This window comes from Ascidiella aspersa, chromosome 3, assembly GCF_963924565.1.
Source record: "Ascidiella aspersa chromosome 3, kaAscAspe10.2, whole genome shotgun sequence".
NCBI lineage: Eukaryota > Metazoa > Chordata > Ascidiacea > Phlebobranchia > Ascidiidae > Ascidiella > Ascidiella aspersa.
Genome location: NC_139449.1, coordinates 21,637,540 through 21,662,320, shown reverse-complemented (window position 1 = coordinate 21,662,320; position 24,781 = coordinate 21,637,540). Strand labels below are relative to the sequence as shown.

Here is a 24,781-nt window from a genome sequence, read left to right as displayed (position 1 = left end):
ATAAAATGTAACCACGCGTAAAACATTTTTACACAAAATCAAATCAAATCAAATCTGTATTAGAATTGGTAAAACCCCTAAACTGATGCTTCTAGCTTTTTGAAAAGGAAAACAAATTTAATGAACTAAATCAAAGTCGTCAAATTTCCTAATTAATAGCGTTACAAACTATAATATAACAACTGGCTATCATTATAATATATTCGTAGCAACGTTAATTAGGTCTAATTTGAATCTTTATATAAAAGAAACTTTTTTAGTTCAATGTAAGTAATAAATATTCACAAAATCAACACATTTACGTTTAAAAAAATAGAAGGTGAATAAGGATAAAGTCAGTGTTTTGAAAATGTAATTGGAAAAAATGTCAAATCTACATAAGAAGGTTATAACTTCGAATTTGCCACCTTTTCCCCCTCCATCACAGCGTATTCCTAATTTGCGACAAAGGTAACTTTAATGATATGGTATGATAGTTTTATAGTCATTTCTAAAAAATGCTTTTCACTTTTCAAATTTAACTGCACACAATGTAGCATAGATTTATGAAATAGCTTGTATAGCATTTAAAAATTGCTGTACACCCACAGTGTACCCACAATATTTCATACACACCGTTTGTAATTCATTTATTTTATTTTTAACAGGGCAGCAAACAGAAAAGATTTCTCAACGAAAACATGGAGGGAATACTTTGATTGTGATGAAAATATTGTTGTAAATGAAAACTCCTTTCACATTTACAAAAGTGGAGCTTCTGGCCCATTAATATGCTATCTCCATGGTGGTGGTTTCTCTGGTTTAAGTTGGGCCCTCTTGAATGTAACTTTTAACTATTTTTAACATATTTTAGATATTTTTTGTTTTTTCAATTCTATGAAAAATTTGCAAGGGGTTCGCATTACTATAAGGGATGAAACAATGCCTATATGATTGAAAAAAATTACTTCAACTATGAGCAAAGAATTTGCTTAAGTTTTGAATTTTCATGTGAACCATAGAGTAATTCTTATTTTTTTACTTGAGGTTTGTAGCTTTTATTCCTTGGGTTTGTAGCTTTTAGGCAACAATGATGGTGTCTTTTTGACATACCATATTTACTGTTTTAATTAAAGTTGTTTTAGATCTTTTAAACCTTGTGTGTGTTTTATTTTTGGACCCTAATAAACAGTACAAATATATATTATACTTTAACCAAATTCGTACTAGTTTACATTTATACTAATTGAATAAATGTGCAATTTTACACGTTTTTGTATGATAAAATTGTCAAAAAAAGTATTCTGTACAAATGTTGGTAATTGCATTTTTAAATAATATTTCGAACTTCTATCCACTGAGTAGATAGTTCTTTTTATCATTAAACAACCAATAGTTTTCTTTACCTAACTTTTTTAGTTGCATATTGTTTAGAAATGTCTGTCTGATGAACTCGAATGTTCTAGCATTGCAATTGACATGAGAGGACATGGAAACACAGCAACGCAAAATGATGAGGATTTATCGGCTGACACTTTAGCAAGGTTGTTTGTATTTTAGTTGGTATTTTTTGTTATGCCTACATATGTTGTTACAAATGTGGGATGAAAAATCCTTTAATATAATTTTCACTGGTGACATTCAATACAGAAAAGTTAAGAACACTGTTTATATTTTTTTATACAGGGATGTTTGCAATGTCTTGGCAATGCTGGGGAACCAAAGACCAGTCATTTTAGTTGGACACAGCATGGGAGGTGCAATTGCTGTTCATGCAGCAAAAACAAATCTTATCCCAACTTTGGCTGGGCTAATTGTTATTGATGTTGTGGAAGGTATTAATCAGTTACATTTAGTTTTGAGTAAAATATCAATCTGTGACCATTTAAAATTGAACAGTCATTAGCTGTAAAATACGACTTACTTTTTAGGCTCTGCTATGGACTCATTACCTGCTATGCATCTTGTGCTTGCCAATCGCCCAACGATGTTTCAAACCCTTGAAAAGGCAAATCAGTGGTGGTAAGTGTAATGTTTTCCCGTATAAACAACCACAGCCAAAAAAGTTTACCATTTTTAGTCAGACGGTTACCTTTAGTGATAATGTCGGTAATACAATGCACGAGTTCAGCTTAATATTTGTTTTTGCAGTATTTAATACTAAATTTAGCGCCCCCAAGATGTCGCTGTTGATCAGCACCTTTCGACGGATGTTCAGCACAATACTGACTGTTTAATTAATGTTGTCTGCGCTGACTTTTAAATTTTAAAGCCCATGCTTTTTACGAAAGCTGGATAGCAGCCGCCGGATAGGCAATTCGTCACATCCATGTTCTATCCATTGGACAACGCTTTGTTGTCATTCGTACGTGTGACAAATCTTTTAACATAGGCAGAACCACAACGTTACTGATTTGGCCCAAACCTTTGCAATTATATCTAAATCTCTGATTGTTGAGAATTACAACCTTTGTACATTAAACGTAATAAATCGTAAACAAATATGCCAACTTTTACAGCCTGATAAAAAAATAGTTTATTTTAGTGACGAGGTTGGCACCAGTTGCGTTGTTTCCGTAGAATTCGATGCAACATAAAATCAATACATTTGGTATGTACATTCGGATCGGTAGACGAAATAACATAATCTATATTTGCAACAATTTATCATTTTGTCAATGTTTTGTTTGGACTGTTTTTTTCAATTTTATTACAAGACAGACGCTTACTCATAGTGATCGATATTACGTTATTGTATGGACGGTCTGTCATTTAAATTTTGGTAGAAATAAGGTAGACATTAGGTTGCCGTGCTAAACCTTGGTAGTAGTATACGGAACAAACCCGTGTACACCTTTCGTGTTCGATCATGCTTTGATGCAAATTTTGCATCTGAAACGAGAAAACAACAAGCCGTTGTCGAAATCTTAGGACAGTTTATGTGATCACTACAAAAAGTGTACAACTTATTTTTCTTATCTTTGGACGGTTTATATAGTCCATTGTAAAAGAAGCGTGCTTCTAACATTTGGGCCCGTCATTATTTTACTTTGAAAAAAGCCATGGTCTGCGTATAAGTGTTAGTAGGAATTTGTTTGTGTTCAGTTGTATTTCTGTGTTATCTGTTTGTTTTATTATCTCAGTAGCTGTGCGTGTGTCTGTGTATGTTTGTGAAATAATGTCTTAGTACCTTTGCCAAGTTTACAAAAAGTCTCTAGAGAGGTCCTGCTTGCGAAGTGACCTTGTAAACCTAGTCGTTTCCGGCACGGGCGGAGAAAAGCAAAACAGACGGAAAATGGACTGCCGTCGGCGGCCATTGCCCTTCAGTTTCTGCTAAATAAAGCACGGCTTCCGCGCGATCGTTTCGGCAGCAACACGATGTTGACAATTCGTTATTACCGACGCCGCCTGTCGTTTATTCCTGGATGCGCGGCCGTTGGTTCCGCACGCCGATCTACCTGTTCGACGAAAACGTGTTTACAAATTCGCCGCCTCCGTCGTCGACGCGCACGCCGACCTTCGCACCTTTGCTAAGGGCAATGCCGTCATCGTTACACCCTTTCTCAAAATATTTCGCTCCGGTTTGAAACCTGGGTTAGACCAGGGGTCCGCAAATACGGGGTCGCGACCCCAATTTGGGTCGCGGGATCATTCAGTTTGGGTAATAGAGGCCTATATTTTGTGCTTGTTAATAGAGAGGCCTATATTTTAAGTTTTCTAATTGTTTCCAGTAGGCCTACACTGAATTGTATACAAGATAGCCGTCTTACTTTGAGCGCGACTAAAATTGTCACGCAAAATATATACACTAAGCCCCGTAAAAAGTCATGAGTGTTCGTTCGATCCAGGTGATGGCAAAGAGCGCTTGCAATCCAACACTATGTTGGCCATTACCACAACAAACTGATCTGCTTACCGCAATCTGGGTTTACTTCTTGGTATATGTTTTAGAAAAAACTCTCTTTCATTTTTTATCCCGCTTCTGTAACCAAAGCGTCGTAAGTTCTCTTCGTTACATCGTGTCCCAAAATCCTTAGATGCGATCCTTATAATGTTGAGTTTCCTAAATCGATTGCGATGAGACGTCGGGAAATTTTAGTGATTCGCGCAAAAAAATCATTACACACCTTGCCAGTAATTATTGCACTAAGAAAGCGCAACAGCGGACGCGGGTTGAAGGGGTTATGGCGGGGAATTGGTGGGGCTGCAAGCCTGCCACCCATATTGGTTGCTAAATCATATTTGTCATCCGAATGAGACATCAAAAGTAGTCAAACTCAAGGCTTCTTTTCATTTGAGTTACAGACCCCTTTCTCTTTAAAAGCGCTTAACATATAGATCTGTCTTAATGAATAGAAACACAATAAATTACTGTGTTTTTTTAGCAAAGCTATTGCAATAAAAACAACTCGAAGTATTTGGGTCGCGAGACCTCGGTACTAGCAATGTTGGGTCGCGCCAAAAAGTATTTGCGGACCCCTGGGTTAGACAACTGTCAGCTTGGCCACTTTTTTTTTTTCTTGGGGCCAATTCTTCCTGACACAGTTTACTGGTAACATTTACACGCTATTTAAACGGTCAAGCACTGCTCCGTGATTTACGTATTTTATCCGCAATCGACCCTTAGGTTTGCCCCAGTTTTTGACAGTCAAGACACGTGTAGAAAGTCACGTATGACGTGGTTAGTTCACAAAAAACGTTGGTTAGTTCGTAAAAAAACTAAAGTTTTCGCTAAAAAATCGCAAAAACTGAAATGAATGGACAATTTAATGAGAATATTAAAGCCCATACAAAACTAGGTATCATTTTAAACGTTTTAAATAAATCTTTATTCATTTTTTAATATCAACGTTCAAAATGATACCTAATTCTGTATGGGCTTTGATAATTTTATTACGTCTTACTACAGCATCCAACCATTATGCTCTAAAATGGATAATTTATTTCGGGAAGAAGATTGACAAGAATGTTTTTTCAAGGCTGGAGCAAATATGCACAAGTATAGGCGGTAGTTTTTCTTATTTAAATTTATTATGTACAGTACTTCGCAAAACGCTTCATGTCGGACTAATTGGGCTTCATTCCAGCATTTTTTTGTGAATTAAACTGATATCGTCTCGTGGCGATTGCGGTAGCCATAAAGCCTACATCGCGGAACCAAACCGCAACTGACCCTTAGGTTTGCCCCAGTTTTTAACAGTCACGACACGCTTAAAAAGTCACGTATGACGTGGTTAGTTCACGAGTCCACTTCGAATACTTCCGACTCCCTCCTGAACCACCCCTTCATGCTTCCTTATACTACCCTTTGTTACAAGCATAGCTTCTTAAAAAGAAGTATAGCTTCTTAAAAAGGGGCTTATTAAGAAACAGACACGTAAACTATGTTTTTAGGATACATTGTTCGCTCTCTTCAGTGAATCTTTTAAAAAACACTAATCCATAGAAATCAGTGCATAAAATACGCGGCCAGCCATCGCCCTTCCGGTTTGTAAATGTATTGTTTTATTTCCGGTTAAACGATTTCTGCATAGAATTATGTGAAACTGTGTTCAACGCTTTTTATGACGTAGTCATAGATTGCCCACAAACTGAAGGGTTTTGCAATGACGTCGATCCATTGTTTCGTGATTTGCCACGGAAACGACACAGTGGCACGTTGTGTACCAAATATTAGTTTTCAATGAGTTTCCGCAGTTTTGGTCATTCAAATGACTTCGTGCGAAAAGAAGATATTTTGCTAATCAAAATAAACTCATTCTGATATTTGATCCCTTTCGCTGTTGAACATCGAACTTTATCGCAATTACGTGAATTTGTTTTGTTTATTGACTTGACTAAGAAATTTGTCGGTAATAAAGTTAAAATCAATATAATATTTGAAGTTTAAACTTTAAACCATTTTGCTGGTAAATACTAACACTATATAGTAAGTCTTTCACGATTTTAGGTTATTTCCGCATTTTGTTTGTAGCATTGTGTGCTGCTGCTAGTGTGCTAACGTGATTTAGTTATATAACCTACTAAATCGCTTTTTTGCCCTTGATTTGTGTTAGATCAACCTAAACATGAGTGGTTATTACAAAACGTTTGAGTTGTCTCTCTATGACGCTCCTATTTTGCATAGCAATAAAACCAAGGAAACGGACAAACTAGGTGTCACACATTAAACTAAGGGTTTTAAATATCTTTGTGTAGTTTTGATATAACATAAACCAATTTGTTTATTATGCACACACATACAACTAATCTCTATGTTTTATTTTGTAGTGAAATAATATCTTATTTAGCCTATTGTTCTCGCTAATCAGTTCAATGGTGGCACTCTTAGCTTTAACATCTTCGAACGATTTATTTTTAAAAACCACTAGTTCAGCAATTTGTACGCCCAGGGCCTGTAACTTCCCCTTTCCCCTTAAGCAACGTTTATTCCAAGCTGCTTTGGTCGCGTCACCGCTCGACTTGTAACATAACCTCCTTGTTTATAAGTTAAGTTGTTTTATAAATTATGACGTCACGATATGACTAACATATGACGCCACCCCTTTAATTTAATAGGTTTTGCAGGCCCATCGAAATTTTTAAAGTGGCAATGCGGCACATTCTACTAAAAGGTTGGTCATCCCTATATTAGGACATCATTTTCAAACGGTAGTTTATACGAAGATATTTTATCATATTCAGCAAAAAGGCTATCCGCGTTTTGGCGATATTCTCCAATTGGTAGTTTAGATTTTGTCATGATTGATCAAATTTCTCTATTAGGTAAACCAGCGACATTGTGTTGTTTTAATTCATATGAATTGTTCAATATGATATTTTTCCATTTAAAACTTACAATCGCTACCTTTTCACGGTTCAAACAAACACATAAACCTTTTTTCACGTTTATGTGTTTGTTTAATTTATATTTAAAACGGTTCTGTTTACCTTCAGTTTGTGGTAGCATTACTTTTCATTGCTCTTCGTTTTAGGTGAATATGAGAAAGTGCTAAGTTGGAGTTTTTATTTTGTTTTCCACAGCGTCAAGTCCGGATACATACGAAACCTTACTTCCGCCCGAGTCTCCATGGTTGGTCAACTGGTCAGGTAAGGTAGATATTAAAATGCCGCTTTTTTCAGATTTAGTCTTGTTGCGGATTTTCTTGTTAACGACAACATTAATTAATACTGCATTTTCCTGAATTAGTAATTCAAACGTTATAAGTATACCACCAATCCTGCCTATAATTGAAACTGCATTTGTTTGTGTGGCAGTGCACCACATTTGGTTTTTATTAGAATAAATATACATTTCAATCGATGGCGCATAGCATAAAGTGTGGCGTATAGGAGCTAAAACTGAAAAAATAAAAGGTGAACAAGAAAAAAAAACAAGAAAAGTTGTTGAAGTTCGTTAATGCATCGCATTTTAAGGGTAATATCTTACACCATCATGGACATATGTATATAGTTTACAAGCATTTATATATTATACACATATACGCGCCTGCACCATGGGTAGGCTGAGTAATTAGCGACTCGGCCTGGAAACGTTATAAAAGGCAATCTCCCTGACGCCGTCCACAAACAACTAAAGCAAAAATAAAACACTGCTGTGGCGAACGATGTCAGATGCGTGCTCCGCTTTGAAGGCAAACAAAACGTGCTTCTTTCAGTAGGTTTTCTTCGTTTATACGCCCAGCGGTAATAAGTCGGGATTGGATCGTAACAATTTCCTAGTTTATTATCCCTTCAATGGCGTTTTTCGAACGAGATAAAAATTGTTAGCACGTAATAATAATGGTAATACTTTGTTGTGCGGCGCTAATACTGTACTGCGACGGGGATTCGAATTTAAGGCGGCAAAAGAAAAAATGAGAAGAAAGGGAAAAGCACCTGGACGCAAAGCTCTTTGTATCCAGGGGTCGCGCGCGACATTACAAAAGAGAGGTTGTTGCGGCATTGAAGAACTCCCCGCCCGGGAAAACTCCCCTGAAACAACGGACCGCTACTCTCGGCGACGATCACTCGACTAGCGCTTCTTGGCCTCGTTGTTATTAACGCGGTCGAAGCTGCTGCCCTGCGAGCCGCTGTGTTCCGACTGGCCGTCGACGTACAGCTGCTGGCTGTTCACCCACTGGCGCACCGCCACCAGCTTCTCGGGGCCGAAGTTGGTCGCCGCCACAGCTGCGCTATGCTCGTGAGCCCGATCGAACACCTCGTCGTTTGCTTTGCTCGAGGACGGTGATGAACCGGAGCTTTTCCTGCTGGTGCTGCTCGTCAGGTCGCTGGAGATCTTTCTGTACAGCGTTGCGGTCAGGTCGACCTCGGAGCTACGCCTTTGCGCCAGGTCCTTGTGCCAGTGCCCGGTGATGGTCTTGATTTGCCTGCCGCGAAAGAGTAAAAACGTTTTTTTTTGTAGCTGCGCACGACAGTCAGTGAAAAACGTGTCAGGAAAAGCGCTTGTTGCGAAATTTGTCTTACGCAATTTACAGACAACGCCGTTTCCTGCTTGAATAGAATCTGTTTCAAGATCTGTTATATCCCTATACAAGACGACAACCCCGATTTCGAAACATCTTTGTGCACACCACTGTAGCCAAGAGCGAAAGTAGGTTAACAAAGAGCCAAAACTTACGATTCTAATTGCGGGCTTCGCTTGTCGTTCATTCGCTCGAGTTGGATGCGAACTGCGAGTTGCTGAATTCGTCGATCTTCGCGCTGCTTGATTCTTTCGTTTCGACGCAGCACCTGCCGAGACATGATTTGGTGTAAAAAGGTTGAAGCGATGCCTCTTTACCCTAATTAGAATTCCGAAATCTACTGGATCTTATGCAGCAAAAAAATACTGCGGTAATTTGTTGTTTTTTTTGAATTCTTAAAATGCAATGCCTGTCGTACGGTTATTGTGAAAAGCGTTTAAAAAAATAAAAGCATTACGAAGAGAGTGACCTTTCCGAGTTTGGGTTTTCAGAAACCAAAGTCCTCTTGTGCACGTTTTCTTATGACGTGTCACGCGGGTCTTCCAGCGAAATTTTGTCGCGAAATCATTTCCTCGCCATGCCCTGGCGTGACTAGTCATATTTTAAACAACTTGGAAAACGACTTATCATGTGTTTGGTTTGATGTGCGACTACTTGGAGCAGTTTTATACTTTAATGGTGTAGTACCCGGCGTATTTATATATATATACGCTTTAAATCATTTTTGTTCTCAATCTAGTTTTTTTTTTCATTTCTAGGCTAATTTATAGAAAGTCTTCTGTTTAACAAAAGTAATGACGCGTTTGTTAATTTGTTAAGTTTGAAATTTTCATTGTGTATTTTTTCAAATAAGACAAAGGGTTTCCCTCTTTCTTTGTAGTTGGTTTACGCTCTTGTAATGCAACAACGACTTTTCACACTCGAAAAAACATTCGAAAAATAAAGTCACAAGCAGTATCGTTTGATGAACGCAAATTGAGTCTGTGCACTCTTGATTGCAAACAAAATCATTTAGAATCAGTTTAAGCTCACGAGGGCTCTGGCTTTGCGAATGGCACTGAACTATTTAAAACACAATTTACATTGAACCAACCTGAAGAATGTGTAGTTTTTCCCAATCTTCAACGTGGGAGAGGTCGATCGCCATTGTAGTGTCGGGCAGCATTTTTTTACGTTTTCTAGCTAACCGCTGTTAATACAATAAACATAGCCACAGTCAGATAAATAGCATCAATTGCTTTATTCCTATATTGTGTTTTTTCAAACGATTCGTAGATACGCCTGCTTCCTAACTAAACAGAGATAATGTTTAAAAAAACTGCCTAAAATATGGTTTGTGTCGAAATTAAAAACAAAAACTGTTAAAGCGTCCATGTGGGAGTTTTAGCGGAATAACTTACTTTCAATCAATTACCAACATTAAACCGATTCGGTAAAATTGTGTAAGATTGCAGTTGGTTTGCACGCTTGACACTCATTACTTCGCACTCTGAAAGGCCATAATGAGCCAAAAGCGCAGTTCGCTGCCAAATCGGCTTGCAATTTGCGCCTTTTTCTCTTTTTGTCTAAAATGTACTTTGTTCTATGCCCCCACCCTGACGGTTACATACAGACGCACATCGACGTGTCGGCTTAAACTAACGACTTCTCTCGAAAAACTGTATATCGCATCCCGACCGACAGCCGGCCTTTATTTTAGCTCATTTCGTTTTGGGCCGTTTTTCTCGTTTCTCACCCAATACCGTACCTTTTTCCCCTTGTCGATCTCACCCTGATCGCAGCCAGAACGCCCAAAACCTTCTCTAGCTAGCTTGCGAGTGCCAGTTATAAAAGCGGACTGATATACTTTCGGATGTCACAGTCTGGGTAAACACGTCCCGGCGCACGTCGCACTCGTGCCACTACCGCTGATGCTGCGAAACGAACCATCCATCAGTAGCATCGACGCGCTCTCTACTCTAAACGATCGTCCATCAAGCGCGAGGCGCTACTGTGATTGGACGCCGTGCCCTCCCTCTCGACTGCTAAAAGGGGCGGTTATGGGGGCTGGGTGGAAGCGGTTGCATCACTGCCTATAGTTATTGCGACACCTTTGCGCAAAATCACGCTCCCGTATCGTGATTTTGGTGGGTATGACCGACGGTCGAACAATATTCTCCCGAGCTTTAGATCTATGCGTATACACGTTTGGGACCTTGCCCTTTTTTGATCTAAATTCCATTTGGCGTTGGACAACCGTTAGATACATTGAGTTTGTCTTATTACTACCTATTTTTTGGTAGGCCGCACTATTCAGAGAATCATCTGCCCTTGGATTGCTATATGCGATAAACTTCAAAGTTTGAACAAAACTGATGTTGTGCTGATGCAGGTTCCACGCAGTTGTCAAGCGCCGTCTTTTTACTACAAGACTAACACTGAAAAGGTCCAACACGTGTTTTTAAATCTAATTCTAAAGTCATAAATGGCGACCTATCACACCCACCGAAGCTTACTCTGCCGAACACGGCTATTGAATCAATTTCGCCCTTGTCTGAAAGCTGAGTAAGAATATAAGACAATCTTTATCGAAGCAAGGCATGCTTTTTGTGAATTAACTCTCCTACAAAAAACAAACTTTGTACACTACCCGCAGTACCCTAAAAGGTACGGTCTGAAAAATTTCACAGAATCGCAAATGCTATATTAAAATGATTGTTAACCTTCAAGTTGATAATGATCTGTTTTCTGCACAAAGGCAAACTCTCTCCGACCGCCACCTTCCGCTCACCAGCGAAAGTCATCTGACAGCAATGGACGTGATCAATGAGAACGAGGAAGCAGAAGAAAGCGTCACCAGCAGCACGCAACGTCAATTAAAGTAATAAATTATTTGTGGAATTTTCTTACAACCTCACCTATCGATGCAAACCACGCAAGTTCGACCGCTCGAAAGCATTTACTTGGCATCTCTTAATAACGCAATAACAATGACTATAAAGTTAGGGGAAATTTTCACAGTAACTTTTCCGGGAATTTAAAAACAATGTTACGCTATAGTTTACAAATGTTTATCCGGAAGTTTACGTCTAATTTACGCGCTGTATTTTTTAGATTTTTACACATCACTTGACGTAAGACTATAGCTTAAGGCCCATTTATAAACTGTCATGCGCAGTCCCATATAATTGCCTGGCGCACTTGGCTGCTAACATTTTAAGATGCTTACGTTAACCGCGATTCGATTAAGTGCATTAAACTCGTCTGAACCTGGTCGGTTAATTGATTAACCTGCAAAGTGACTCTTAAGTCACCACGAAATTGAACTTGAATTTGGCCTAACCACTAGTAAAGGTGCTAAACAGGCTAGGGAACAGCGCGAACGCCGTGTTAAGGTGTTCTTGAAAGCTTCGAGTTTAAAAAACGTTTCGGTAATGTAGGGCACTTTAAGCCAGCACGACCTTCAAACGATCGCGCCAAAGTTACGCTAACCATAACATCCTCCAAACTATCTGTATCCTTTATCTGCTCTGCGCGACGCCATCTTTAATGCCCCTTATTTTATAATTTCCGACCCCGGACGCTACTGTACGAGGAACCTCTGCAGCCTGCAAATTTCCCTAGCCTTTCGGTTCTTTGTGCTCTTACTCGCGCGAGACAACCAACTCTTAAGAAACTGGTTCGACCGCGTGAAAGTTTGCCGATTCACTGTGCTGATGTCACAAACCTATACCATATTTTACCATTAAATGTTAGTACTTTATTTCAAACACTCAAATATACATCCTGGTGAAAAGTGCTGGCAGTCTTGCTGTATGCCGTATATGCTCGCACAAACGCGAAACAATAGACACGTCGGTCTGCGAAATATGTGAACGCAATGTGACCTTTCGTCGATGCGGTTTCCAACAGGAGGCAACAAATAAGATTTAACCAATGCACCCTATGAATGGGGTCCAAACGACAGACGGCCGCAACTAAACCAGTTCGTGGCTCGAGAATTTTTTTGTTAGACTATATTTCGTATCTCGGCGTCAAAGCAAGGCTATAAATATCGATTTTATTATTTTGTCGACACGGCTTACGTCAAGAACGGTTTGCCGTGACATTTTCCAGAAACCGCGTCTGCCTCCAAGCTGTTCTTATGACGTCAACCATCTTCCTTTGTTTTATACCGATATTTGTTTTCCTGTATCAGAAAAAACTGATCCGATCAATGTCATTGGACAGAGAACCAGTTAAAAGCATTTTCGGTAATGTAATCAGAATTGTAAAACTCTTCTCAATCCAGTACTGTAAGAAAGACTTTTTCTAAACTAACAAAACAAACTGCGCATTTAGGAGCTGTCAAGGCGCTGAATTTGTTGCTTCACTAATGTTTTTTCGGTAATGTAATCAGAATTGTAAAATTCTTCTCAATCCAGTACTGTAAGAAAGACTTTTTTCAAAACTAACAAAACAAACTGCGCATTTAGGAGCTGTCAAGGCGCTGAATTTGTTGCTTCACTAATGTTTTTTAACTGCGCAACTGGAATCTTAAATAGCAACAGCTAACGTATTGCGTGCGTCGGCTAAGTGTGCCTTGCGTCGCCAGATGTGTCGCTAAAACCCTTATAGCAATCAACCAAGTCTTAATATATCCATTCTTTTTTAACTTCCCTGCCGCTACCGCGAATTTGAGCGGGTGTTCATCCAATAATCAGTAAACTCTACACAGACGATTTACAAGAGGACTATTTAAACCCATTGTCTCTGGTTTTGAATGGACCTATTTTGGCTATATATAATATGCACTTTGCTGCGGATAAATTAATTATTTATGTGATGTTAAACACATGTGCGGTGCCAATGAAAAATCAAATAGAAAAGGTTCGCATGCACCTGAAAGACTTCATGCACAATAACTGCTGTAAAAGCAAGCCATATCTTTCTAGCTTGACTCAACCTTGGTCAGTGTCAGGAAATGTTTTTTTACTGTACAACAATTGTCCATTCAAATTTACAATGTATCGCCCCTGATGAGTAATATAACCCTTTAACTGTAATAGCACACCCAACTGACTTCAACCAAGCTATGACGACGACCAAGTCATTGTGCTGCGTCACGCGATTATGTGGTATATTTAACTTAATTAATTCGTATGCAGTAGTCGGAACTCGGCCAAATTGGGGAGAAACTGTGCTATTTAAATTGATTTGTCTGAACATCGTCAAAATACATCATAAGGGAGCACATCTTTAATTAATATAACAAGTGGTTTGTTCAGCAGACACACAATTATGACGTTTAAACTGCTTGTATACTAAGTTTCTCTCGTAATTAGTTTAGTAACCTAAAACTGCAAAACGAAAACGGCAATCTACACCCACCTTATATGCTTTTGATGCAGTCCGCACCTGTTTAATATGGCACAAGGTATATGCTGTACTTTACTCCTACGCTTTCAATGAAATCAAAGGTGCTACGTACTAACGTTTTAGAATTAAGGAACTATTATATGATTGTTTCGGCAATCTCAATGAAAAAACACTTTCCTACTGAGAAAGTGGGGCTTGAAACCTGTTTTCTAGTACATTTTAAATGCCTTAATTGTACTACCTTTGGTAAACGCAGAACGTTCTAAATTTAAAGTAGCACTAAAAGCACATGTCGCTGTGAAACAAATTATTCGTAAAGGAGCAATATAGTTTCGATGAATTATCTTAGGGGGTTGCGAACCCCCAAAAAAGTAGCCGTCATTTTTCCAGTCCCTCACCAACACTTTCCTTCACTGAATGGTTGATAAAGCGAATAGCTGATAGGTGCGTTGTGTTTTGCACTAACGTTTAACAGAGTGCCGTGTGTACAGAAATCTGGCCCGAGGGCAGTTTTCTTGTCAGCATTTCTAAATCTAATTAGCGATTTGTCTAGCCTTTGCATCCGAGTCTTTTTGCATTCAAATTACAAGTGCAGTTACAACAAAGTAGAACGTTTGCAAGTTAAGGATTTAATTTTAGGGCGAAATACTACGCAGAAATTAATTAGGCCGTGACACTTTCTTGCTACATCGCTTAAAAACGCATTTATTAGCAAAAATGTAACCAGCAATACGGTAAATTTAAGACACTTTCTAGCAAAGTTTTTGCTCACTGTAGTTTTAATAAAGATATTGATAAAGTTAGTGTCAAACTCTTTTATTACTATTTTCTGACATCACTTGTGCTCTTTACGTGCTACTTTTCTTTTTCTGTGTAACTTGAGTATCCAGCCCGTGTTCTCCAAATCCCGCTACTACCTTCTCACTCTTTTATGGGCATTGGTGTCTGATCGCATGATCTCGGATTTTAAGTCCAGCCTGCTTGCACAGCCAACCCCTTTCTTATCAACCTAAAGGCGAGCTGCTAGGATTAGTAATACCCGAATGTTTAGTTCCCCTTGTGACACGCATTTCTCATTGTTTGATTGAGCTCTTGGTGCTTGTGCATGCCACTGGTTTTGCTCGCGTCATCGTTCTTATTTTAAACTCGGTTGCGCCCCAAGCACGCTTATAGCTAAATGTAGATCTTACTAAGTTTTCCAAACACTTTATATGGCGTATACGCGGTTGTTGTCACAAGTTAACGCGTCATAATGCCACTACTACACTTTCAGAATGTCGAATTCTAATTCTAGGAGCGCAAAAATAATAGTGCTCTACTATACAGCACGATGCAGTAAAACAAATCCCCTTAAATGCCGGTTCGTTTGCGACATTACGACTGAATGCAACTTAGGACTAACCTCGCCAAAACGTCTGAACCTTGCCCATAATCACGTCTGCATAAGCAGTCGCACATGTCAGGTTGCGTAAGTACAGTCACCTGATCGCATTCAAAACCTCAATTTTATATTGCAACAAAGCGTGGGCTGGTATTTGTTCCGCGGGGCCTGATTAGATTCATCGAAAAGCACCAGGTTTTAAACTATTCTACTCTGCGTTTATTTTGCCCACCGTATCGCTTTGCATTGGCAATCTAATATCAAACAGATCCTTGTAATCAACCAGCCCAGTTGCCAGAATACCGCAAAAAGTAGAAAATGAGCCTACCGCTTTTGATACAGTCATGTAAACTGGCCTATGACACGCCCCCGGACTCGCAAATTCTCACGCTCGTGGACCGTATTAGGTATGCGCGCAAACCACTGCATCTTTGTAGCACGCCAGAGGTCACGAACCTTGATGATTTGTCAACTATCAATTGACCTGTATACACGTACGTCGTGTCACGTCAATGTTCCAATTGCACAGTAAAACCTTGTTATCGTAAGTGACCTTAGCTTTCCACGATGCGCATTTTCTACCTTCGTTAATACGTTTGACGTTTTAAAGCACGTTGGTGCTTTAAAATCTTTTGCTGCCTTTTTCGCGTACTATGACTATTAAAGTAAGCAGCGATACTGATATTTTTTGGGATCCAATAATAAAGAAGCAGGAAAGCATGGATCACCCGCTTCCTTAATAATTCCGAAGAGCATACTGTCCGTTGTTAAACTGTAAAACGTGAGGTCGGGTCATGACAATAAAGTTCCCTATTTTTTATAGAGTCGCATTTTAACTTGCCAAAGCGAACCTTTTCATAGTTTCCCATATTCGGAATGGAAAAAATGCAGTTTCGGTACTCGAACAGTTGGGCAAGTGTTAAAATTCTTTTAAAATGGTGATTTAAAAGGTTTAAAGTTGCCTAGCAAACGAAAAATTAGTAATCTGTTTATTACGAATCTTAAGTGGCCAGTTTTTTATTAGTATATCAACTGTTAAATTTAAAGCACAATTTTTAGTCGCATTTATACACATAACCCAATATTTTCAAAAATGAGTTTTCTTATATTTATTTCTGGCTAAAACCTTATCAAGCGAAAACTGTTTGTCATTCGGGGTATAAACGCAAAAGTATCTGTGCTCTATCTACAGCACGTCGCAGTGAAACAACCCCATAAGATGCCGGTTTGCTTGCAACATTACGACTGAATGCCACCTAACCCGGAACTCGCCAACCATTGTGTTCCTTGACCAAAAATTCCGGGTCACGTCTGCATCACAGACGCACATGCCAGGTTGCGTCGGTGCAATCAGCTGATCGCATTCACAACCTTGTTTGTGTTGCAACAAAGCGTGGGCCGGTAATTTCTTTTCGAGGGCGGATTGGTTGGCCACTTCGAAAAGCGCCAGGGTATTGTTTAATTGTTCTTTTTTGTATTTTTGTCACTCATCGTATTGGTTTGCTTTGCGAATCTTAACGTAAGCGGATGATCCTTATAATCAATCAGTCCAGCTACCCAAAGACCGCAAAGCATTAAAAAGGTAGCCTACCGCTTTCGAATCTCTCATGTAAACTGGCCTATGACACGCCCCCGGACTCGCAAATTCTCACGCTCGTGGACCGTATAAGGCATGCGCGCAAACCACTACATCTTTTAGCACGCCAGAGGTCACGAACCTTTATGATTTGTCAACTATCAATTGTCCTGTATTCATGTACGTTGAGTAACGTCAATATTCCAATTGCACAGTACGACCAGGTCACCGTAACTGACGTAACTTTCCACGATGCGCATTTTCTACCTTCGTTAATACGTTTGACGTTTTAAAGCACGTTGGTGCTTTTAAATCTTTTGCTGCCTTTTTCGCGTACTATGACTATTAAAGTAAGCAGCGATATTAATATTTTTTGGGGATCCAATAATAAAGAAGTAGGAAAGCATGGATCACCCGCTCCCTTAATTATTCTGAAGAGCATACCGTCCGTTGTTAAACTGTAAATCGTGAGGTCGAGTCACGACAATAAAGGTCCCTATTTTTTATAGAGTCGCATTTTACCTTGCCAAAGCGAACCTTTTTATAGTTTCCCATATTGGAAATGGAAAAAATGCAGGCCCGGTACTCAAACACAAAACAATGCAAAAAACAACTGGACAAGTGTCAAATTTCTTTTAAAATGGTGATTTTAGTTTTTTAGTATACCAACTGTTAAATCCAGTTTTTTATTAGTATATCAGCTGTTAAATCAAAGTACGATTTTCAGTCGCACATCTACGCATCACCTAACAAGTTGAACGTGTTTTTTATATTTATTTCTGGCTAAAACCTTATCAAGCGAAAACGGTTTGTCACTCGGGGTATAAACGCAAAGTATCTGTGCTCTATCTACAACGCGTTGCAGTGAAACAATCCCCCTATAAGATGCCGGTTCGCTTGCGACATCACGACCCAATGCCACCTAACTCTGAACTCGCCAAACGTTGTGATTCTTGACCAAAATTGCCGGGTCACGCCTGCATCACAGACGCACATGCCAGGTTGCGTCGGTGCAATCAGCTGATCGCATTCACAACCTTGTTTGTATTGCAGCAGCAAAGCGTGGGCCGGTAATTTCTTTTCGAGGGCGGATTGGTTGGCAACTTCGAAAAGCGCCAGCGTCTTGTTTAATTGTTCTTTTTTGTATTTTTGTCACTCACCGTATTGGTTTGCATTGCGGATCTTAACGTAAGCGGATAATCCTTATAATCAACCAGTTTAGTTTCCCAAAGACCGCAAAACATTAAAAAGGGAGCCTATACCGCTTTTCAATCTCTTATGTAAACTGGCGTATAACACGCCCCCGGACTCGCAAATTCTCACGCTCGTGGACCGTATTAGGCATGCGCGCAAACCACTGCATCTTTGTAGCACGCCAGAGGTCACGCACCTCGATGATTTGTCAACGCACGTACGTTGTGACACGTCAATATTAGAATTGCACAGTAAAACCTGGTCAACGTAAGTCCGTAACTGACCTTAGTTTTTCCCTTTGCGCATTTTCTACCTTCGTTGATAAGTTTGACGTTTTAAAGCAGGTTGGTGTTCTTAAATATATTGCTGACTTTTAAAGTAGGCAGCGTGAGTCAAACTATAATCTATCGCACACTGATATTTTTTGGGATCCAAAATAAAGAAGCAGGAAAGCATGGACCACCCTCTTCCTTAATAATTCCGAAGAGCATACCGTCCGTTGTTAAACTGTAAAACGTGACGGTGGGTCATAACAATAGCGGTCGCTGTTTATTATTGAGAGTCGCATTTAAATTAGAGATAGACCAATATCACTTTTCACCGATTTTGTTATATTTTTGCTAACCGATACCCGATACCGATACCGATTTTAAATATACCTGGGATATGGTAATAAATTGAATTAATAAAATTCAAATAGCATTTTAGTTCATCTAGCCTTCCTATATTTATGTAACCCCTATTTTGCGTATTAGCACTGAATGATGCTAAACGATTTTTTTTGGGCCAAAAAAATTAGAAATCCATATGTTTTTCAGAAAGAGGTCTACTATATTTTCGTAAAAAATATCGGCTAAAATTTACCGGTGCCGATATGTCGGTAGGAACGAAATATCGGCCAATATTATCAGTAAACCGAAATATTGGTACATCCCTAGTTTTAATTGCAATAGCAATTTCCATATGGAAAAGAAAAATAGAACATTGCACTTTCGATATTCCACACATGACAGAAAAATAAATAAAACGCGGTTTAAATTAGTCGTGGAAACGAAAATTAATAATTTGTTTAGTAGGGATCTGTAGTTGCAAGTTTTACATATTATTAGTATACCATTTGTTAAATCAAATAATTCTATTTACTCACGTATACACATAACTTAATAGGTAAAGCGCAGTTTGTATTCTTTGTCTGAATAAAACTTCAACAAGCGAAAAAAAGTGTATATACGTTATCAGCCGCTTCAAATGTCTTGTCTGCTGTAACATTACCACGAAAACCGGCGTTGAACGACCCGGCAAATAACTTGCGAACGACATTTCTGCTTAAATGGTAGACTAATCTAAATTCGTAAAGCTATTAAGTTATTTAAGAACCATTGTTCAAATTAAACATGCTCCCTTGTGTGAATCGATTTGTTATCTGGCAAATTAGATAAATAATATTTCCAACTTATGACTTTTGCTTTGAAGCTACATTATATAACAAATTATAAAAGCGCTATTTAGTCGTCCCTGTTTAACAAGATTTTGTGCATTTTATCATTGATTCCCGAACTAACATTTGCTATAATAATCGTTTAAATGAGGGTTGTTAATTATTTTCTATTTTTCTTGATTTATGCCATTTTGCAGAAAAAAAATATTAGCAAAATTATTACAAAATCATTGTAAACCAACATACATTTTAACCTAATCTTCACGCAGCTCAACTGCTCTTGACAAAGTATTATCGCTTTTGTGGCAAATATGATTATGCAACTAATGGCACTGCAGTCATTATGTATACACAATAACCTCGAATTACAGGACCGATGATGGGTGACGTCACCCAAACCGAAGTTACCAGCAAATTTTGAATCGTTCCGGAATAAACGTATCATATGCCAGCTTACTTAATCAGTAGCCGTATACGACGCCAACGGACATTTGTCGTTGTGTGTTCGATTCAGATTTACGCTAATTGTTTGTTGCACAATCTGCTGCACAATCTTTCTTTAGTTTTCGTTCAAATTTTTGCCTTGGCTAATTCGAAACAGTGATTTCATATGTTTTGTACGCGAATCGAAATAAATTTTCGATTCAAATAATGGTAAATAATTGAATCATTTGAAAATGTATTTTTAATTTTGCCAATTGCTGTGCAGTGTGTAATTATCATCACAAAAACAGCATTTTGCCCGTCATTAGAAATCGTATAATATGTGGGTTACTCAAATCATAATACAAAACAAACTTTTAAAATCACGCCTAATTTTGTAATTGTTCTGCCCATAATTGGGTCTCCGACTACTTCGGCCTAAAAATATATATATATTTATTAGAACTTTACCCTAATGGCAAAGCCGGGTTTACCCTAATGGCAAAAGCCGGGTAAAGCAACTTTGGATGATAAAATTTCAAGTGAGCCACATTTAGTTTTATGTCGTTCAACCACTTTTCGTATAATACAGATTCTAAAAAATATTGTAAAGGTCTGCTATAACCCTAGGCCAGTGGCTAACAAAGTGGGTCCGTAAAGTGATTTAGGGGGTCGTCGAATGACATGCTCTTTGTCTGGCCAAACTTAAACCAAAATAGAATAATTAAATCAAAGGCGAAGCAGATCACCAATCTTAGTTAGTTCACTAAATCTTAACTTTGCTTATGTTTGTTCATATTACGGTTTTCATAATTTTACGTTAGTCATTTGGTATAGTAACGAAGGTGAAGAAAGTTTCTGCCATGCAACTAAGTGTAAGAGAAACAAATTTAGAAGCGTTTGCATCGGTGTTAGGTTTAACGATACAAAGGCTATTGGTGTTGTTGCCCATCAACTTTCTCTATGGAACAGACACTTAAAAAACAATTGTGGAAAAAATTATGAGGTTGCACAAATTAAGATAATCGCAGGCCTGTTAGTACGCCATCTGGAAACATTTAATCAAAATACTTTCAGCAGGTTAAAATATATAGCGTCAAATGTGTTTTGAAGTGACTTTTTTACGCTACATTTTATGATGTTTTTTGTTGGAGTAAAAATAAAAATGTTAACTCATTTCAGTGGCAAGACACGATACCGAAACCTAAACTGAATCAATTTCAGTCATTTCATGTGCTTTTCCGATGAAGTTTTCAAAGAACGTTTAGTGCTATTTATAAACAGTAGTTTCGTAATGTCCAACGCTTTGTTGATTGTGTCGGTGATAGGGATATACGATTCTTTTTTATTCCGATACCGATATTTTAAGCAAAAAGTTTTTCATCCGATTCGGTACCAAATGACGTCATTCAAACAAGCAAAATAGGTGTAAATGAAACGTTGAAACGTCTCTTTTTTTAGAATATTAGGCCAAAATTCTCTTTAGTTTTAGAAGAGAAGTTATCTTCAGTTGCGAATCTATTTTTTTTTTGATAAGTTTATCTTTTAATTGAAATAGCTATCGCAAATCAAGTGATTTGTATCGATACGGTACCGATGCCACGCTAGTATCGGACAAGTACCGACACCACTACTTGGCATCGGGTATCGGTTCCGATCCGATATTATCGGAAATCCCCATCTATTAATAGCTTTTTATTTTTCGCTCTCATGTAGTGCAAACAACGCCGCCACTCCCGGTCAGCAGGCCTACGTATGGAGGATCGACCTGACCAAGACGGAGAAGTTCTGGCGAGGATGGTTCACCAACCTTTCCGCCTCCTTCCTTTCAATCCCGGTCCCGAAAATGCTTATGTTAGCCGGTGAGTGCCCTTGTAATAACGTACTTGAATTTTTTTCGAAATTCCTTTTAAAAATGCGTCTCAGACTATCGTGGCCTGATTGCTGATTGCTCTTGCACTTTTTGGGTTAGCCCTAAACAGTAAATTCGGGAGTTTTTGTTTTAATGCAAGTTTAAGTTGCATTTCTCTCTAATAAACAATGCATCATTTTTTTAACAATTATTTGAAGTTGGAACTATCATGTGAAATCTGTTTTTGCCAGGACTGCGAGAATTAATGAGAAATGGATGATACGAATATATTATTTTTATTGTTTACCAGCGAGTATCAAATGTGTTAACGTTACTATATTTCAATAAAAGTTAGTGGCGTAGCTAAAGCAAAAATAATGTACTAATGTGTTTACTAAAAGCCTGTCTATTAAACGCGCGGATATTGATAATTTGTTTTCTAATAAACAGTGTACGAATTAAAACAAACCTGAGGCAAGCTTAGAATATTTTTAGCTGGATTGCGTTTAATGCCCGAAATGGCGAGATTGAAATCAACATTTATTTAATAAAACTCTTGTTTGGTGTCGGTCGCAGACCGTGTCAGATTAGAGCGTCCGATTTATTTTTCGAATTTTTATATCGAAATCGCCGCTTTGTGAGGGGTTGAAGTAATGTGAACGGGCGCTGGGTGTTCTGTGTATATGATTTCCTTTGCGTGAACGACACAATTTGTCCGTCATTTAACATTTCCACGGTTGCTGGCGTTTCTCCCTTTGCGAGCTGCCGGTAAAACAGCCAGAGTTGGCGCGCGGTTCTCGTTATGGGTACGAATTTGTGAATGGAAATCCACCCACGCTCGAGCATATACTTAATCACTGTGGTAAAAGTGTCACCGGTAAAAAGTGCAAAGGACAACCTTACTGTCTCCGTTAAACACTAGTTTTACCGTAATGTCGGTGTAAACAGGGAATAACAACAAATAAATCTATTAGCACAAGACAATGTTGATGTCCAAAAAAATCATCTAAACAACGCTTTTAAAAGATAACACCATGTGTTTAATAAAGATTAAAAAGTTTTATTTGAAAGAGTTAGGATTAAGAAGGACTGTTTCAGCACGGCTCATGCGGAAACCAGTAGTAGGCTTTTGCATTATGTCAGCGTTCTAACTTTGCTACAATATATGCCAAATAATAGTGCGCATTCGTTGCGTAATTACATCATTACATTTTACAGGGATCAACAATCTCGACCGGGAGCTAACCATCGGTCAAATGCAGGGAAAGTTCCAACTTCAGGTTTGTTGCGGCGCCACCATCTCGCTGTGTTAAACTGCCACACTGAAGTGACGGGCATGGTTATTTTGATAAACCAAATGCCAGTTTTGTAATGACTTAAATTAATGACTTGACTCCCAATGCTTTTTTACGATCAAAATACACTTAAGTCACTGTCTTCAAATAACTTTGACTTGACTATGACTTGGATCAAAGTAAAGCGTTTTATTAAGCAATTATTTATACCATTGGGTTATTTATCTTAGTATTTGCACATAAAACAATTTATTTTTTACTTGAGTCATTGCTCATAATCGTACGAGTTTACCAGTTTTAATAGTTTAAAGTTTTTTTTTCAAATATTTAACTGCATTTTTAACAGTGATTCAAGACAAAGAAAATTCCCTATTTAAATAACTAATTAAATTGACTGGAATGCAGATACATGACTTTAATTAGGTCATTACCACACCCCTGAAAATATACAAAATATTGACCTAACAAAACTACATATAAGGTTAAAAAATTCTGAAAAATACCAAGATCTAGTTTTCATGAAAAACTTACAAAAATTATTAAAAATAATGTTTTGCTAATACGAAACCAATGAGGCATTTAGACGTTGGCCTATAGTCATATATTGCGTTTAATTTGTGTTGTTTAATTTTAAGGTGCTGCCGAAAAGCGGTCATGCCATTCATGAAGATCTTCCGGACAAGGTGGCCCAAGCCATTTCTGCATTTTTAACTCGCCACAGACTCGCAAGGTCCAAAAGCGACGAGCCAAATCCTACGTAACGTTTCTGGCTACCTGTTCTTAATTGTGTTGTTTAACCTCCTTTAATGCCGTGCGGTATACTATGAAGGAAAAAAATTTAATGCAATTTTTTGTAGCCTGTAGTTTTTCGGAGGGATATGAAACTAGAGTATCGATAAATTCCAGGGCGCCTTCTGCAAGTATTTTGGTTTACTTTTCATGTGACCTTGCGTAGCCCAGGGGTCGGAAACCTATGGCCCGCGAGCAACATATGTCTCTTTTTGTGACGCCATATGGCTCTTTTGATGAAAGAGCGTTGCTTGCAGAAAAATCCAAGCTATCATTTCATGATCTCAAATAAAACTGTACACGGCCGCTTTCCTAACTTCTTTCCTTTTTTGTTAGACATAGTAGCAAATTTTCGGCACTTCGCGCGAATCCTATTTGTTGTTCGGAACTAATATCCCGTTAAATTTTTAAAGGAATCTTATTGGATCCAAAAGGTTCTATTCTTTCAACGGAACTCCGTAACAAAGTTGTGCAAACTTAGCTAATTCATTTTTGGTGTATAGCATGTTCATGTTCTGTCCTTTAAATGAGAACAAAATAAACGTAATATTTGACTTTTATGGCTCCCTTAGCTGAAAAGGTTCCCGACCCCTGCCGTAGCCTAATAAAATGACTGTTTCCAAAATTTAATTTCCGCTAAATTTATCTGGTTGAGGCGATTTGTTATCGCTTTCATTGAATGGCTAACATTTGTACACCGTGTAATGTGACTTTTGTATTGTTTCAAAAAACACTCTCCAATCAAAAAAATAGCAAAATAAACGCACTGTGTGGTGTTCTTACTTCTTTATGACTACACGTTTAGACATAGCTGTGTGGTGTCACCTGTTTACGTAACTTTGTGACGTCATATCTGAATTGTTTTTTCATGCACCCCTTCACAAAAATCCTGGATCCGCCCCTGGTCATGTGCTATTTTTATGTACATTTTTATTCGAACCTCTTTTAAATATAAGAGGAAGTTATATTGATAAAAAGGCTTTAGAGCCACGTGTAAAAACTAAAACGTAATAATTATTCAATAAGACTAGATGTATCTGTCTTTCAAATTC

At 38.3% G+C, this 24,781-nt stretch overlaps 2 protein-coding genes across 3 annotated transcripts; one reads left to right on the top strand and one right to left on the bottom strand.

The window, feature by feature from the left end:
* Positions 1-314: 314 nt before the first annotated feature.
* On the top strand, positions 315-24,499 carry LOC146160799 (protein phosphatase methylesterase 1-like). Of its 2 annotated transcripts, XM_083383362.1 has the most exons (10): positions 315-450; positions 648-822; positions 1,414-1,523; positions 1,666-1,814; positions 1,911-2,001; positions 7,003-7,068; positions 11,182-11,304; positions 21,510-21,655; positions 22,864-22,925; positions 23,576-24,499. In XM_083383362.1, the coding sequence occupies exons 1-10, from the start codon at positions 365-367 to the stop codon at positions 23,699-23,701; spliced, it is 1,134 nt and encodes a 377-aa protein (XP_083239488.1). In that variant the 5' UTR covers positions 315-364; the 3' UTR covers positions 23,702-24,499. The 2 variants fall into 2 exon arrangements, with proteins under 2 accessions (XP_083239488.1, XP_083239489.1); XM_083383363.1 differs by lacking the exon at positions 11,182-11,304.
* Positions 7,230-9,632, bottom strand: LOC146160800 (uncharacterized). The gene is made up of 3 exons (XM_083383364.1): positions 9,538-9,632; positions 8,600-8,712; positions 7,230-8,348 (listed from the first exon to the last, which is right to left on the bottom strand). Exons 1-3 carry the CDS (start codon positions 9,607-9,609, stop codon positions 7,994-7,996), a joined length of 540 nt encoding a protein of 179 aa, XP_083239490.1. The 5' UTR covers positions 9,610-9,632; the 3' UTR covers positions 7,230-7,993.
* Positions 24,500-24,781: the final 282 nt, after the last annotated feature.

What these genes read in the sequence shown, in the direction of transcription:
- LOC146160800 (XM_083383364.1), bottom strand. Translation starts at nt 9,609, where the DNA reads ATGCTGCCCGACACTACAATGGCGATCGACCTCTCCCACGTTGAAGAT. An exon ending in AAAAACTACACATTCTTCAG is followed by an intron (nt 8,713 to 9,537) that starts GTTGGTTCAATG and finishes ATGTCTCGGCAG; the next exon opens with GTGCTGCGTCGAAACGAAAG. An exon ending in CGAAGCCCGCAATTAGAATC is followed by an intron (nt 8,349 to 8,599) that starts GTAAGTTTTGGC and finishes CTTTCGCGGCAG; the next exon opens with GCAAATCAAGACCATCACCG.
- LOC146160799 (XM_083383362.1), top strand. Translation starts at nt 365, where the DNA reads ATGTCAAATCTACATAAGAAGGTTATAACTTCGAATTTGCCACCTTTT. An exon ending in TAAGTTGGGCCCTCTTGAAT is followed by an intron (nt 823 to 1,413) that starts GTAACTTTTAAC and finishes CATATTGTTTAG; the next exon opens with AAATGTCTGTCTGATGAACT. An exon ending in GAAAATGCTTATGTTAGCCG is followed by an intron (nt 21,656 to 22,863) that starts GTGAGTGCCCTT and finishes TACATTTTACAG; the next exon opens with GGATCAACAATCTCGACCGG.